General features: G+C 38.4%; 1 protein-coding gene across 1 annotated transcript in view; it reads left to right on the top strand.

Annotated features, from left to right (window-relative positions):
• The window catches only part of SESTD1 (SEC14 and spectrin domain containing 1), a 147517-nt gene that overhangs the window by 118194 nt on the left and 11193 nt on the right, over window positions 1-18130 (top strand). Inside the window, exons 11-15 of the mRNA XM_037740057.1 lie at window positions 1-115; window positions 1925-2084; window positions 8081-8162; window positions 8868-8990; window positions 10453-10644. Coding sequence (XP_037595985.1) covers window positions 1-115; window positions 1925-2084; window positions 8081-8162; window positions 8868-8990; window positions 10453-10644 — 672 coding nt within the window. The remainder of the gene's footprint in view (window positions 116-1924; window positions 2085-8080; window positions 8163-8867; window positions 8991-10452; window positions 10645-18130) is intronic.

Genomic DNA, 18130 nt, shown 5'->3' with positions numbered 1-18130 from the left:
TTGTCTCAGCAGTTGGATGGCTTATTAGGGATGTTGTGCGTAGATGTAGCACCAGCTGATGGAGCATCGATTCAGCAAACTTTAAAACTGCTTGAAGAGAAGCTGAAAAGTGTTGGTAAGCAGATTTTAAAAATGCTGAAACATAAGGTTTTTTTTTTTTTTTTTAAAATATCATTACCATGGTTAGACAATTAAGTCAACTTATACTGAACTAATCATTACTATTTTCAGGAAACAGAAAAATCGTATAAAAAGGTTTTATTCCCTTGAGGGGGTTATAATTTATGCTGAAAATTTTATTTTTTATTGCTAGTCATTCCTCCCTTCACTGGGCCTTAACCCTGGCCTGTTTACCCAGCCAGGGTAAAGGCCCAGTGAAGGGAGGAGTGACTAGCAATCTACAGGTGCTGTGTCTTGCATATACTATGAACAGTTATTTGTAGTGCATGCATAAACTGTAATTAGCTGTAAAGTGTTCTGTGGTAAACCCTGTATGCCCAAAATCGTGTTTATGCAATGATTTTTGTTGTTGCTTTATCCTAACCTTGTGAAAACAGTAATTGGTTTGGTTTTTTGGTTCTTGTCTCTCTAAACTGAGAATATTGCCAGATTACCCACTCTCCAAGAAGTGGGGGTCCAGTTACATTAAGGGGTCTAGTTATATTAAGCTAGTTCTGTCATTTGACATCAAGGCCTTTAAAATTTTTCTACAGCAGGGAACACAGTGAGCTTTCCTAAAAGGTTAGGATGTGAAAATGGAAAGGTGGGGAGTCATATCAAGGGGGACAAAAAGGGAACAAAAGGGGAAATGGCAATGGAAGAGAGAAAACAGGAACCTAAGGCAGAGAACTAGTAGAAAGTGGTTACACAAGACTAAACCAAATTAATTAATTATTGAAAACTGCTTTAGGGAATTGGTTAGAAAAATCATGCTTGTACTGACATTCTACTTAGTTATAGCTTTTGTTATTTTTATTTTATTTATTTTTTGAGACAGAGTCTTGTTCTGTTGCCCAGGCTTGAGTGTAGTGGTGCAATCTTGGCTCACTGCAACCTCCGCCTTAGCTTCCCAAGTAACTGGGATCACGGGTGTCTGCCACCACACCCCTACTAATTTTTGTATTGGCAGTTTTAGTAGAGATGGGGTTTTACTATGTTGGTCAGGCTGGTCTCGAGCTCCTGATCTCAGGTGATCTGCCCACCTTGGCCTCCCAAAATGCTGAGATTACAGGCATGAGCCACCATACCCAGCCAGCCTTTGTTCTTTTAGCAGATGATATGCATAATGCATATTTAGTATTTGATATGACAAATGAATTTTATTTAAAAATATTAGAAGTTTTCTTCAGCCACAATCTTAAACAAAAAGTTCCTTTACACATCTAATTTAGAGAATTGTAAATATACCCTAATTGTTGCTTCCTATGGTATAAAAGCTAGACTGTACCTTAGTCACAATGTTCAACATCCTTTGACACTGATAATACATTGCTGGAGTGTCTCAAAATCTTGCAAGGGTTATGGGCTTTTTTAAACAACATATTTGCCTTGTTCTTCTAAAAGTTAGCATAAATGCAGGAAGAAAAAATATAAAATTTTTTTCTATTAGAAATATAAATTTTCATACTTTTCTTCTGCTTTCATTTTTTTAAAGTAATTATTATCTATGGAAATGCAGGTTTTCAAAATTCCCTTTAGGGAGAATTTAACATGAGAGAGAGCACCCGTTCGAGTCACATTTAAAGGGTCTTACTGCTTGAGATGTTCATAGGATAGAGTCTTTGGATTCCATCCCAAGATGGCTTAATGTACAAAGCTCTCCTATACTTGGGATCCAAATACAATATCTGATGAGATGATTTGTTTGAGGGAGGGAAAGCACCTTAGTTGTGTAAGAGATTAAATCTAGTAACTTTTATTTTAGATGTGGGATTGCAAGGTTTACGTGAAAAAGGTCAAGGTCTCCTGGATCAGATCTCCAATCAGGCATCCTGGGCCTATGGAAAGGATGTAACCATTGAAAATAAAGAAAATGTGGACCACATACAAGGAGTGATGGAAGATATGCAACTTAGAAAACAAAGGCAAAGTTTGACTGTTAATTTTTACCAAAATAGCATAATATTAATTAAAATGAAAAGTTATATAAATTTATTTTGTTTACAGACAAAAAGTTCTTAAGTGTTCTATAGTAGACATACAGTAGGTTTTTGTTGAATGTAATTATTGTTATAATTTTACTAACAAATAGTAATAATTTATTCAATTATTAGGTACCTTTTCCCTTTTTTACTGGGTTGTAAAAATTTCAGTTATACTCAAGTACTTCATATTCTATATCCTCAATGTAGTCCGTGGCTCTGTTCTCCTTTAAAAACTTTCTGAAGAATTTTGCTTTTTAAATTTCATTTAGTTTAGAGTTGCTGTTAAACTTGTCATATATATTGATCTATTTCTTCATCTAAACTTACAAAATGTCACACATTCATTGTTCTTATATTTGCTGTAGGAGGATTTAACAGTAGACTAGTGATGTTTAGTTTCATTTGCTATAAAACTAGGAATTTAAAAGATTACTGGAAAACTCACTTTGCAAAAGCAACTATAAAGTATTGCAAAGTAAAGGATTAAAATCATCTATGCAGTATATACAAACTGGCATGGTTATATGACATTTTTCACACTTGAAAATTTTGAGATCATCAACAAAACTTTACAGAAAGCTGCTTCTATATCACAGAGAAAACAGTCATGAGGCAGAAATTTCTTCCCTCATATCAACAAACTTCTCATTATTCTCTCTCCACAGAGGATAATAGCGCTCTACTGTTACCAAAGCTGATCTTCCATTTAGGCTCTGATTCTAATCCACCTCCTGACTCCTAACTCCATCAACTCCCATTCTCTACTCTGATTCCTGCCCTTCACTTAAATGCTTAAATTTCTCCTATTTTAAAATTAATCATCACACACATGGATGTGTCTTCCTCTTCAGCTCTTTGTCTTTTAGCGTTAGTGCTCTTCTTCCTCACAGCTAAGTCATTTGGATAGGTTTACTGTACGTTCATACTACTTCCCCACTCCCTCCAATTTATTTTCAACGCTTTTCAGTCTGGCTTCTACCCTCACTATTTCAGTGTGGCTCTTACTGGCATTATCAATGTAATGAATGCTGGATCTTACTTGAAATCCCAGGAATACTTTTAGTCCTGACTTGCTCAACTGTGATTAGTGTTAGGCACGACTGACTTTTCTTTCATTTTGAAACTTCCTGATAACCTTGTCTTTCTTGAAAACACACTAATGATCCTTCTCTGTTTCTTCTTGGTTTTTGTCACTGGTTTCTTGGCCACTAGCTAAAGTTACTGCTTCCAAGGTTTGTTCTGAGGCCAGATTCCAACCTTTATATGGTCTCCCTGGACATTCTGACTACTTGAATGACTTTTCTTTAATAGATCATGCTTTAGTAGTTAGTTACAGCTCTCACCAAGACCCTCTCACATGCTGTAGACCCAAAAATCCAGTTGCCTCCTTAGTGTTGCCTGCTGGATGCCCCCATGTACTGCTGAAACCTGGTGTATTAGTCCATTCTAGCATTGCTATAAAGAACTACCTGAGACTGGGTAATTTTTAAAGAAAAAAGGCTTAATGGACTTACATTTCCATAGGCTGTACAGGAAGCATGCATGGCTGAAGAGACCTCAGGAAACTTCCAATAATGGTGGAAGGCAAAGGGGAAGAAGCAGACACATCTTACTTGGCTGGAGAAAGATAGGGAAGAGGGAGGTGCTGCACACTTTTAAACAACCAGATCTCATGAGAACTCACTGACATGAAAATAGCAACAGGGAAATACACCACCATGATCCAATCACCTTCTACAAGGCCCCTTGTGTTAGTCCATTTTCACACTGCTATAAGGATATACCCAAGTCTGGGTAATTTATAAGAGAAAGTTTAACTGACTCACCTCACAGCTTTGCAGGGCTGGGGAACCTCAAGAAACGGGATCATGGTGGAAGGGGAAACAAACACGTCCTTTTTCACATGGCAGCAGCAAGAAGTGCAGAGGGAAAAGGGGGGAAACACAAGTCGATCTTAGGAGAACTGACCATCATGAGAACAGCATGGAGGTAACTGCTGCTATGATTCAGTTAACCCCCCTCGGTCCCTCCCATGACATGTGGAGACTATGGGAACTGCAATTCAAGATAAGATTTGGGTGGGGGCACAGACAAACCATATCATCCCTCTTCCAACATTGGGGATTACAGTTCAACATGAGATTTGAGTGGTGACACAAATCCAAACCATACTATTCCACCCCTGGTCTGTCCCAAATCTGATGTTATTCTCACATAGAAAAATATAATCATCCCTTCTCAACCAGTCCCCAAGTCTTAATGCATTTCAACATTAACTTGAATGTCTACAGTTGGTAGTCTCATCTGAAAAAAGGCAAGTCCTGTCCACCTATGAGCCTGCAAAATCAAACACAAGTTAGTTACTTCCAAGATACAATAGAGGTATAGACACTGAGTAAATATACCCATTCCAAAAGGGAGAATTTGGCCAAAACGAAGGGGCTACAGGCCCCATGCAAGTCCGAAACCCAGCAGGGCAGTCATTAAATCTTAAAGCCCTAGAATAATCTCCGTTGACTCCATGTCTCACATTCAGGCCACATTGATGCAAGACTTGAGCTCCTAAGGCCTTGAGCATCTCCATCCCTGTGTCCCTGCAGGGTACAGCCCTCTTGTCTGCTTTCACAGGCTGACATAGAGTGCCTACAGCTTTTCCATGTCCATGGTGCAAGCTGTCAGTGGATTTGCCATGCTGGGGTCTGAAGGATGTTGGCCATCTTCTCACCACTCTACAGTGCCCCAGAACTCTGTTTTTGGGGGTCCAACCCCACATTTCCCCTCCACACTGCCCTAGTAGAGGTTCTCCATGAGGCAGCAGACTTCTGCCTGGACATCCAGGCATTTCTATACGTTCTCTGAAATCTAGGCAGAAGCTCCCAAGCTTCAACTCTTGCCCTTTGTGCACCCATAGTATTAACACCACATTGAAGTCACAAAGGCTTATGGCTTGCACCCTCTCTGGAGCAGTGGCCTGAGCTGTGTCTGGGGTCCTTTTAGCCATGCTGGAGCTGGAACAGCTGAGATACAAGGAACAGTGTCCCAAGGTTGTGCAGGTCAGCGGGGCCCTGGGCCTGGCTGCCAAATGATTCTTCCGTCTTAGGCATCCAGGCTTGTGATGGGAGGGGCTACCACAAAGTCTTCTGAAATGCCTTCCAGGCATTTTCTCCATTTTGTTGGCTATGAACATTCAGCTCCTCTTTACTTATGCAAATTTCTGCAGCCAGCTTGAATCTCTCCCCCAGAAATGGGTTTTTCTTTTCTGCCATGTGGCTAGGCTACAAATTTTCCAAACTTTTATGCTCTGCTTTCCTTTTAAATAAAAGTTCCAGTCTCAGATCATCTTTTTGCTCACAAACATATGCACAGGCTGCTAGAAGCAGCCAGGTGAAGTCTTGAGTGTTTTGCTGCTTAGAAATTTCTCCCACTAGATACCGTAAATCACCTCTCTCAAGTTCAAAGTTCCACATATCCCTAGAGCAGGGTTACAATGCTGCCATTCTCTCTGCTGCCGCATACCAAGAGTGACCTTCACCCCAGTTCCCAGTAAATTCCTCATCTTTTTGAGACCCTCTCAGCCTGGACTTCACTGTCCCTATCACTATTAGCATTCTGGTCACAACAATTTAACAAGTCTCTAGGAAGTTCCAAACTTTCCCTCATCTTCCTGTCTTCTTGTGAACCCTCCAAACTGTGCCAACCTCTGCCCATTGCCCAGTTCCACATTTTCAGGTATCTTTATAACAGTGCCCCACTCCCAGTACCAGTTTTCTGTGTTAGTCTGCTGTCACATTGCTATAAAACACTGAGACTGGGTAATTTATGAAGAAAATATATTTAATTGACCCAGGGTTCTGTGAGCTGTACAGGAAGCATGACTGGGGAGGCCTCAGGAAACTTTCAATCATGGTGAGAGACAGAGGGGAAGCCCGCATGTCTTACATGGCTGGAGGAAGAGAGTGAAGGGGGGCAGTGTCACGTACTTTTAACCAACCAGGTCTTGTGAGATCTCGCTCACTTTCACAAGAACAGCAAGGGGGAAATCTGTCCCCATGATCTAATCATGTCCCACCAGGCCCCTCCTCCAATATTGGTGTTACATTTTGGTGTTATTTTGGGTGGGACACAAGTCCAAAACCCAAATCCAAACCATATCACTTAGTATGTTCAGACTGGAATTGTTTTCCCCTAAAACTTGCTCTCCTTTTTAAACTTCCTATCTAGGCTAAAGTTACCATCGGCTACCAAACTTGAGATTTATCCTAAAATCCTTCATCTTTCTCATCCCTTATAGCTTATTCAGATGTCCAAGTTCCACTGTCTCTGAATCTCAAACATTTCTGTTCAATATCTTAAATTCTTACCTGCCTCTGACCTGGCTACTCTCCAGCTTTTTGTATGTAAGAGTAATCTTCATAAAGTACAATTGTGTAAAACTTCCTTCAGTGACTTCCTGTTTTCTCAGATGGAGTTTGTCATCTTGGAATAATGTAGGAGACCCTTTATAATCCAGTCTTGCATAATTTTATCTTCTGTAACATTCCCATAAAATCACACAGTTGTATTTATCTTCCTCAAAGCATCATGCTGTTTCATGTATCCATGACTAAGAATACTTCTTCCCTCATTTTCTGCTCAGTGAATTCCTACATATTCTTTAAGACTCAGGAATAGTTACTTTGGGAAGCCTTTTTGGACTTCTAAGACGTGTTAGTCACTTGTTCCTTGCTACTCCCATAAAACATTTTAAATAGCTTTATAATAGTACTTATTACATCTCTGCAAATGACAGCATCCTGATAGTAGAGACCGTATCGTATATTTTCTCCAGCACTCATTATCTAGTACCTGAATACAGTATATGTATGATGCCATCTTCATCATTAAAGTGGTTTACATTGTTTTTTAGTTTCAGATTTAAAAAATAATTATCATCACTCCCTTTCAGTCCATTGTAGAATTTTAATGTTACAAATTTTATTGAGAGCATCTTTATTTTTTAAAAAAAGCCTTGTGATGCTTACTTCTGTATTGTTATTAAGCTACCTTTAAGGACATCAAGTATAGTGGAGCCCAGTGTCTGCTGGATAACTTGTTACTGATATTTGAGACAGCAGTGAGAGTCTCCCATCCCACCTGCAGTACACAGAATTGCATGGAAGTAAAGGAAATGGACCAGGGTTAAATTAGGTTAAGTTGCCTTAAAACTTTAACTGGTATGTTATCCAGGCAGACCACAGTGAGATTTAAAAATAATCTGAGTTGTGTTTCTCTACATCCAGAGGTCAGTAGAGGTTTTTGTTTCTTTAAGCCCTCCATCTAGTTTTTAAGAGTGTAGATTGAGGATTTTTTTTAAAAATCAGAATTAAATATTATTTTAGGTACTATAATGAAAAGCATTAATTTTTCAAAACTTCTTTAGCTGGGCATAGTGGTGCACACCTGTAGTCTCAGCTAATTGGGAGGCTGAGGTGTGAGGATCAGTTAAGCCCTGGAGTTTGAGGTTATAGTAAGCTATGATGGTGCCACTGCACTCCATCCTAGGTGACTGAGTGACACCTTGCCTCAAAAAAAATCTTCCTGTATTTGAGAAACATTATACTTTTATCCTTGAAGCTTGTTTAATATTAAATGTCAATGGAGATTTTTTTGGGGGGGTTAGTGTACTATTGTAATTACATTTTCCTTTAACGTTTTGCAGAATCCATGCTGTCCTTAAGAGGGTTTTTTATTGAGTATCATTAGGGTATTTTGAGGTTCTGATGTAACATTGATAGAGATATCCCTAACATTCTTACAAAATAATACAAAATACTTGCATTCTCCATTGTGTAGCACTAAATATTTTAGTGTACTATAAAACACATGTGCCAAATGATGATGTTACAGTAATCAACAAAACAGAAATGATGAGTTAAATTTATGTTTGGGTTCATTAGATGTGAAGACATGGTAGATGTGCGAAGGTTAAAGATGCTTCAGATGGTGCAGTTGTTTAAATGTGAAGAAGACGCTGCCCAGGTAAGGACCAGTCAGCTATATTATATAGTTAGCTTTTCTTAGAAGATTGATTTCATTTAACTACAAACAAAAGTGTACTTTTCATGGTTCTAAAAAAGTAAATTCTTCAAGTCAGATTCTAGTTTATCCTATTGAAGAATAAACTTTGGTATTCCCAGCCAGTTTATTGATCTCATTTAACTTAATCTTCTCAATGAAATCCTCTGTTGAGCTAGAGATTGGGATCATTTATTATTTATTATTGTTGATTAGGTTGTCAGTTACATCCAGGATAAAATCTGGTGCAGCTCATTGCATTTTAGCCTGCAAGAGAATTTTCAGTACCATATAAACAATTTGATATCTTTTGTCATTATCATCAGAGAACATCAGTTCAGTTTTAGAGAAAATTTATGATTTTATGTAGTAACACAAATCTGTAATGCAATCCTGATGGATCTATATACAGAAATACATGATCTTATGATGTGATATTAATTTTAAAAGAATGCTTTTCTTTAGTATGTCTTGCCTTCAGATTTAAAGAATTTTGAGTAGGAGAGGTCATTAATGTAGTTTGTCATTGAATGAAATAAGCTTTTAAGACTAGGTTATAATTAACGGATTCATTAATCACATGATAGTAATCTCTATATAAATATGACATTTTGGTACAGTAAGTAAAGAGTTCTGAATCCAGCTTCATTGTTATGTCTTTTTGTTTAGGCAGTAGAATGGCTAAGTGAACTCCTGGATGCTCTGCTTAAGACCCACATCAGATTGGGCGATGATGCTCAAGAAACGAAAGTTTTGCTGGAAAAGCATAGAAAATTTGTTGATGTTGCACAGGTGCAAAACTGGTTATCTTCCTTTTCCACAAGCTCAGTGTTTGAATAGCTTTCTGCATGATTATAATGTAACTTTACCCTCCAAGTCCAAGAAGGTTAGTTTTGTTATTCCAGAAGTATCACAGAATTAAGAAAATGTCAGCTGGTGCATCAAAACTAGCCTGCATAAACTTGAGAGGGTTTATGTTTCCTTGAATACAGGTTCTACATGGTCCCTCTGAATTATGTTATATATTATGGCATTTTTAAGGCAATCCAACTGTTCATTCATATTAACAGAATGAACTTATTTACTCATATTAACAAAATGAACTTACTGATATTAATAGAAGTTAATATGAAATGGAAGTTAATATCAGTAAATAAGAAACCTCACTTGCTGCATCTTACTAGGGTTGGCATAATAATACGGAACTTTTTTGTGATGAAAAGTATCCTTTTTTTTTTTTTTTTTTTTTTTTTTTTTTGAGACAGAGTCTCACTCTGTCACCCAGGTTGGAATGTAATGGTGTGATCTCGGCTCACTGCAACCTCTGCCTCCCAGCTTCAAGCAATTCTCCTGCTTCATCCTCTCCTCTGAGTAGCTAGGATTACAGGCACCTGCCATCACACCCGGCTACATTTTGTATTTTTAGCAGAGATGGGGTTTCACCATGTTAGTCAGGCTGGTCTCGAACTCCTGACCTCAAGTGGTCCACCCACCTTGGCCTCCCTAAGTGCTAGTATTATAGAGGTGAGCCACCGCACCTGGCTGAAAAGTATCTTAATTTATTTTTCCTAATAATGTGTTTACGTTGTAACAGGTGTAGTTTCCTATGTAGAATATGAAGTGCCTAATTTCACCTACTTTTAAAAGTAGTTTAATTCATAAGCAGACATTCTTTCTAGCCAGTGAAATTTAGCAGACTGAGATGGGGGAAACAGAATAAAGTGGGGAAATTTAACAGAAAGAAACTTTCTAATTAAAAATTAAATTTTTTTCAAGATAAGGCCTTGCTCTGTTACCCAGGATATAATGTGGTAGCACAGTGGTAGCTCACTGCATCCTCAAACTCCTGGGCTCAAGTGATCCTCCTGCCTCAGCCTCCAAAGTAGCTGGGAATACAGGCAAGTGTGGCCACACTCAACTAATTTTTTTCATTTTTTTAGAGACAGGATCTTGCTATGTTGGCTAGGCTGGTATTGAACTCCTACCTTCAAGCGATCTTCCCTCCTCAGCCTCCCAAAGTGCTGGGATTACAGGCAGGAGCCATTGTGCCTGGCCAGGAAACTTACTATAAACTAACTAAAAATATTGCTTCCCCTTTATTGTTTATACACAGCTAATTTGTAGTAGTACCACTAGATTAGTATTGATTTCTAGTAGTGTCACTTAATTGCAACAACAGTCTTCCTGCACACTTTCCCTGTCCTTCTCTTAAAAATTCTTTTATTATAATTTCATGTTTACTTTTCTTTTTTAGAGCACTTATGACTACGGCAGGCAGTTGCTACAGGCTACAGTTGTGTTATGCCAATCTTTGCGCTGCACTTCTCGATCATCTGGGGATACACTTCCTCGGTTGAACAGAGTATGGAAACAATTTACAATAGCATCTGAAGAGAGAGTACATAGGTTGGAAATGGCTATTGCATTTCACTCAAATGCTGAAAAGGTTTGCATTTCTTTTTTTAATGTATTCTCATTAAAAAAAATATAATAAAGTAATATATTGTAAATAATACATTTATTAATAATATATATTTATTAATAATATAATAAAGTAATAAAGTAAATAAAATATAATAAAGTGGTATTTATTATATATCTTTAAAAATGTTAATTTTAGTAATGTAATTATATAACTAATCTATTTTTCAATATTTATATTAGTTCCATTGTTACAGTTTGTTTAGTTATAATATATTGCCTTAGAGAGTTCAAATGAAATTTTCTTAATCCTTACCAGTGCTGGAGAGCCGTGATTAGAGAAATCCAGAACCTTGTGGTAGTCTTATCCTTAAACCTTTTCTCTCCTGACCAAGCCTGGTGTCCAGAATATGCCCTCTGTTATTTGGAGTATCATGAGTTCAATCTCTTCCATCATGCCAGGAAGGGAAAATTTTTGCTTTGGCAACTGCTGTTAATTGTCACATATTTTTAAAATGGCACCTTGTGATTTTATAATTTAAGTAGAGACATTAAAAAATAAGAATAAGGACAAAAGTGAAATGCTTCTTTATATATGTTGCTTAAAGATTTATTCTAGAATTTGTTATAATGAATTAAGGTCATTAATTCCAAAAACAAATAATAAAATATATAGTGTTATTTGGACAAATTTTCAATAGAACCTTTTTCTTACTCTTCATAGTAAGAATTTATTGTATCCAAGCCTTACATACCCAAAAGGAACTAATTTTGTTTTGATCTCTTACAATAAAAGATTATATATAGGGAATGTTGAATACATTTTGAGGTATTAGCAAACCTAACTTGATGTGTAGAACAGATGTTGCAAGGAACGTCAGGAATTAAGCAGTTTCTTTCTGAATTATGAAGTACATTTGTTGGGAAGTGTCATAGTTAACTCATTGTCAGCTGGTCGTTGAACTCCACAGATCAATGTTTGATTAACATAGGCCTAATTAAGATAAATAAAAGTATAACAAAATGCTGTAACTTGTTTATCCATTGATTGTTACAATGAGAATTTTTTTTATTATGAAGTATACTATTAACATAGAAAACATAAGACCACAAGTATTCTGTGCAGTGAGATTTCACAAAGTGAACAAACCTGTGTAATCAGTGTACTGTTCAAAAAAAACAGAACATTACCATCACCCAGAAGCTCCCTCCTACCTCTTGTAGTCACAGTACTGCTTCCCCGACTACCTCACTGTCAAACGGTGACCACTTGCCCAGTGTCTAGCATCACTGATAAAAAAAAAAAGTAATATTCTAAAAAGTTAATTGCATTTTAGGTTTTGGGTTACATGTGAAGAACATGCAAGATTGTTGCATAGGTATACACATGGCAGTGTGATTTGCTGTGTTCCTCCCCATCACCGATATCTGGCATTTCTCCCCATGCTCTCTCTCCCCAACTCCCCACCCCCCGCTGTCCCTCCCCTGTTTCCCCCCAACAGACCCAAGTGTGTGATGCTCCCCTCCCTGTGTCCATGTGTTCTCATTGTTCAACACCCACCTATGAGGGAGAACATGCGGTGTTTGATTTTCTGTTCTTGTGTCAGTTTGCTGAGAATGATGGTTTCCAGGTTCATCCATGTCCCTACAAAGGACACAAACTCATTTGTTATGGGTGCATAGTATTCCATGGTATATATGTGCCACATTTTCCCTGTCCAGTCTATCATCGATGGGCATTTGGGTTGGTCCCAAGTCTTTGCTATTGTAAACAGTGCTGCAGTGAACATTTGTGTGCATGTGTCCTTATAGTAGGATGATTTATAATGCTTTGGATATATACCCAGTAATGGGATTGCTGGGTCAAATGGAATTTCTATTTCTAGGTCCTTGAGGAATCGCCACACTGCCTTCCACAATGGTTGAACAAATTTACACTCCCACCAACAGTGTAAAAGTGTTCCTATTTCTCCACATTCTCTCTGGCATCTGTTGTCTCCAGACTTTTTAATGATCACCGTTCTCACTGGTGTGAGATGGTATCTCAATGTTGTTTTGATTTGCATTTCTCTAATGACCAGTGATGATGAGCTTTCTTTTCCATATGTTTGTTGGCCTCATGTATGTCTTCTTTTGTAAAGTATCTGTTAATATCCTTCACCCATTTGAATATGGTTTTTTCTTGTAAACCTGTTTTAGTTCTCTGTAGATTCTGGATATTAGCCCTTTGTCAGATGGATAGATTGCAAAAATTTTTTCCCACTCTGTTGGTTGCCGATTCACTCTAATGACTGTTTCTTTTGCTGTGGAGAAGCTGTAGAGTTTGATTAGGTCCTATTTGTCTATTTTGGCTTTTGTTGCCAAGGCTTTTGGTGTTTTGGTCATGAAGTCTTTGCCTATGCCTATGTCCTGAATGGTTTTGCCTAGGTTTTCTTCTAGAATTTTTATGGTGTTAGGTCTTATATTTAAGTCTTTAGTCCACAGGAGTTAATGTTAGTGTAAGATGTCAGGAAGGGGTCCAGTTTCTGCTTTCTACACATGGCCAGCCAGTTTTCCCAACACCATTTATTAAACAGGGAATCCTTTTCCCATTGCTTGTTTTTGCCAGTTTTGTCAAAGATCAGATGGTTGTAGATGTGTGGTGTTGCCTCCGAGGCCTCTGTTCTGTTTCATTGGTCTATATCTCTGTTTTGGTACCAGTACCATGCTGTTTTGATTATTGTAGCCTTGTAGTATAGTTTGAAGTCTGGTAGTATGATGCCTCCAGCTTTGTTTTTTTTTTTTTTGCTTAGAATTGACTTGGCTATGTGGGCTCTGTTTTGGTTCCATATGAAAGTTTAAAGTGGTTTTTTCCAATTCTGTGAAGAAGGTCATTGGTAGCTTGATGGGGTTAGCATTAAATCTGTAAATTACTTTGGGCAGTATGGCTATTTTCCAATATTGATTCTTCCTAACCATGAACATGGAATGTTTCTCCATCTGTTTGTGTCCTCTCTTATTTCCTTGAGCACTGGTTTGTAGTTCTCCTTGAAGAGGTCCTTTATGTTTCCTGTTTTGTTGTATTCCTAGATATTTTATTCTCTTTGTAGCAATTGTGAATGGCAGTTCGTTCTTGATTTGGCTCTCTTTAAGTCTGTTATTGGTGTATAGAATGCTTGTGATTTTTATATATTGATTTTGTATCCTGAGACTTTGCTGAAGTTGTTTATCAGTTTCAGGAGATTTTCGGCTGAGACGATGGGGTCTTCTAAGTATACAATCATGTCATCTGCAAATAGAGACAATTTAACTTCCTCCTTTCCTATTTGAATACCTGATATTTATTTTTCTTGTCTGATTGCTTTGGCTGGAACTTCCAATACTATATTGAATAGGAGTGGTGAGAGAGGGCATCCTTGTCTAGTGCCAGATTTAAGAGGGAATGCTTCCAGTTTTTGTCCATTCAGTATGATATTGGCTGTTGGTTTGTCATAAATAGCTTTTATTATTTTGAGATACGTTCCATCAATACCTAGTTTATTGAGGGTTTTTAGCATAAAGGGCTGTTGAATTTTGTCAAAGGCCTTCTCTGCATCAATTGAGATAATCATGTGGTTTTTGTCTTTGGTTCTGTTTATGTGGTGAATTACGTTTATCGACTTGCATATGTTGAACCAGCCTTGCATCCCTGGAATGAAGCCTACTTGATCATGGTGGATAAGCTTTTTGATGTGCTGTTGCAATAGGATTGCCAATATTTTATTGAAGATTTTTGCATCTGTGTTCGTCATGGATATTGGCCTAAAGTTTTCTTTTCTTGTTGAGTCTCTGCTAGGTGTTGGTATCAGGATGATGTTGGTTTCATAAAATGATTTGGGAAGGATTCCCTCTTTTTGGATTATTTGGAATAGTTTCAGAAGGAATGGTACCAGCTCCTCTTTGTATGTCTGGTAGAATTCGGCTGTGAACCCATCTGGACCTGGGCTTTTTTTGGGTGGTAGACTCTTAATTGCTGCCTCCACTTCTGCCCTTGTTATTGGTCTATTCTGGATTTCGACTTCTTCCTGGTTTGGGCTTGGGAGGATGCAAGTGTCCAGGAATTTATCCATTTCTTCCAGCTTTACTAGTTTATGTGCATAGAGTTGTTTGTAATAATCTTTGATGATGGTTGGCATTTCTGTGGAATCTGTGATTATATCACCTTTATCATTTTTTATTGCATCTATTTGATTATTCTTTTTTATTAATCTGGCTAGTGGTCTATTTTGTTGATCTTTTCAAAGAACCAGCTCCTGGGTTTATTGATTTTTTGAAGGGTTTTTTTGTGTCTTTACCTCCTTCAGTTCTACTCTGATGTTAGTTATTTCTTGTCTTCTGCTAGGTTTTGAGTTTTAGGTTTTTTTTTTTATTTTGCTCCTCTAGCTCTTTCAATTTTGACTATAGGGTGTCGATTTTAGATCTTTCCTTGCTTCTCATGTGGGCATTTATTGCTATATATTTTCCTCTAGACACTGCTTTAAATGTGCCCAAGATTCTGGTATGTTGTGTCTTCATTCTCATTGGTTTCAAAGAACAACTGTATTTCTGCTTTCATTTCATTGTTTATCCAGTCAACATTCAAGAGCTAGTTGTTCAGTTTCCATGAAGATGTGCGGTTCTGAGTTAGTTTCTGAATTCTGTGTTCTAACTTGATTGCACGGTGGTCTGTGAGAATGTTATGATTTCTGTTCTTTTGCATTTGCTGAGGAGTGATTTACTTCCAATTATGTGGTCAGTTTTAGAGTAGGTGTGATGTGGTGCTGAGAAGAATGTATATTTTGTGGATTTGGGGTAGAGAGTTCTGTAAATGTCTATTAGGTTTGCTTGTTCCAGGTATGAGTTCAAGTCCTGGATATCCTTGTTAATTTTCTGTCTCATTGATCTCTCTAGTATTGACAATGGGGTGTTAAAGTCTCCCACTATTATTGTGTGAGAGTCTAAGTCTCTTTGTAGGTCATAAGAACTTGCTTTATGTATCTGGGTGCTCCTGTACTGGGTGGTATGTATTTAGGATCGTTAGCTCCTCTTATAGCATGGATAATTTTTCCATTATGTAATGTCCTTCTTTGTCTCTTTTGATCTTTGTTGGTTTAAAGTCTATTTTATCACAGATGAGAATTGCAACTCCTGCTTTTTTTTTGCTCTCCATTTGTTTGGTAAGTCTTCCTCCATCCCTTTATTTTGAACCTTTGTGTATCCTTGCACGTGAGATGGGTTTCCTGGAAACAGCACACAGATGGGTTTTGACCTTTTATCCAATTTGCCAGTCTGTGTCTTTTAATTGGGGTTTGTGGCCCATTTACATTTAGGGTTAATATTGTTATGTGTGAATTTGATCCTCCCATTTTGATGCTAGCTGACTGTTTTGCCCATTAGTTGCAGTTTCTTCATTCTGTCAGTGTACTTTACCATTTGGTATGTTTTTGGAGTGGCTGGTACTGGTTGTTCCTTTCTATCTTTAGTGCTGCTTTCAGGAGCTTTTGTAAGGCAGGCCTAGTGGTGATGAAATCTCTGAATATTTGCTTGTTCATAAAGATTTTATTTCTCCTTCACTTATGAAGCTTAGTTTGGCTGGTTATGACATTCTGGGTTGAAAGTTCTTTAAGGATGTTGAATATTGGCCCCCAGTCTCTTCTGGCTGTAGGGTTTCTGCTGAGAGATGTGCTGTGAGTCTGATGGGCTTCCTTTTGTGGGTAACCCGACCTTTTTCTCTGGCTGCCCTTAGCATTTTCTCCTTCATTTCATTTCAACCCTGGTGAATCTGATGATTATGTGCCTTGGGGTTGCTCTCCTTGAGGAATGTCTTTGTGGTGTTCTCTGTATTTCTTTGACTTGAATATTGGCTTGCCTTGCTAGGTTGAGGAAGTTTTCCTGGATAATATCCTGAAGAGTATTTTCCAACTTGGATTCATTCTCTCCATCACATTCAGTTACACCTATCAAACGTAGATTAAGTCTTTTCACACAGTCCCATATTTCTTGGAGACTTTATTCATTCCTTTTTACCCTTTTTTGTCTAATGTTGCCTTCTCATTTTATTTCTTTGACTTGATCTTCGACCTCTGATATCTTTTCTGTTGTAACTTGTGTATGCTTCACGAAGTTCTCNCCATATTTCTTGGAGACTTTATTCATTCCTTTTTACCCTTTTTTGTCTAATGTTGCCTTCTCATTTTATTTCTTTGACTTGATCTTCGACCTCTGTCATTTTGGCTGTTGTAACTTGTGTATGCTTCACGAAGTTCTCGTGTTGTGTTTTTCAGCCCCATCAATTCACTTATATTCCTTTCTATTTTGTCCATTCTTGTTAGCATTTCATCAAATCTTTTTTCACGGTTCTTAGTTTCTTTGCATTGGGTTAGAACATGTTCTTTTAGCTCGGAGAAGTTTCCTGTTCCCCACCTTCTGAAGCCTGTTTCTGCCAATTCATCACACTCATTCTCCATCCAGCCTTGTTCCCTTGCTGGTGATGAGTTGTGATCCCTTGTAGGAGGGAGGTGTTCTGGTTTCAGGTGTTTTCATCCTTGTTGTGCTGGTTTCTTCCCATCTTTGTGGAATTATCCACCTGTCATCTTTGTAGTTGTTGACTTTCAGATTAGGTTTCAGAGTGGACATCCAGTTTGTTGATGAGGAAGTTATTTCTTTCTGTTTTTTAGTTTTCCTTTTAACAGGCCCCTCTGCTGTAGGACTGCTGAGGTCCACTCCAGGCCCTGCTTGCCTGGGGATCACCTGCAATGGCTGTACAACAGTAAGGGTTGCTGCCAGTTTCTTCTTCTGCTATCTTTGTCCCAGAAGGATACCCACCAGATGTCAGCGTGAGCTCTCCTTTATGAGGTGACTCTTTGGATATACAGGGGTTAGGGAGCTGCTTGAGGAGACAGACTGTCCTTTATAGGAGCTCAAGTGCTGAGCTGTGAGCTCCGTTGTTCATTCAGAGCTGCTGGGCAAGTACGTTTAAAAGTCTGCTGCAGCAGAACTCATAAATGCCCTTTTTTTGTTCCCCAGGTGCTCTCTCCCGGGTAGTTAGGGCTTTATTTATAAGTTTCTGTCATGCTGCTGCCTTTTTTCAGGGCTGCCCTGCCCAGCAAAGAGGCAGCCTAGTCACAGTCTGCCTGCAGAGGCTTTGCTGAACTGCTGTGGGCTCTGCCCAGCTGCCGTGTGAACTTCCCTGCAGTCCTGTTTATACATGGATAGTTAGAACTGCCTTGGCAGTGGCAGCCCACCTCTGTAAAGGTGGACTCTCTCTGTAGTGGCGGGCTGCCTCGGCAATGGTGGGCTGCCTCAGCAATGGTGTACTACTTCGGTAGTGGTGGATGGCCTTGGTAATGGCGGACACCCCTTCCCCACAGAGCTGGACCGTCCCAGGTTCAGCAGTGCTTGCTGTGAAACTCTCAATACAGAGCGTTTAAGATTGCTGTTTTTTTGTGGGTGTGGGGCCGGCTGATCACCTGGCTCCCTGCCTCAGACCCCCTTTTTTTTTTTTTTTTTTTTTT

This window comes from Cebus imitator, unplaced genomic scaffold (genome assembly GCF_001604975.1).
Source record: "Cebus imitator isolate Cc_AM_T3 unplaced genomic scaffold, Cebus_imitator-1.0 Scaffold78, whole genome shotgun sequence".
Lineage (NCBI taxonomy): Eukaryota > Metazoa > Chordata > Mammalia > Primates > Cebidae > Cebus > Cebus imitator.
This window is presented reverse-complemented; position numbering and strand designations above follow the sequence as displayed.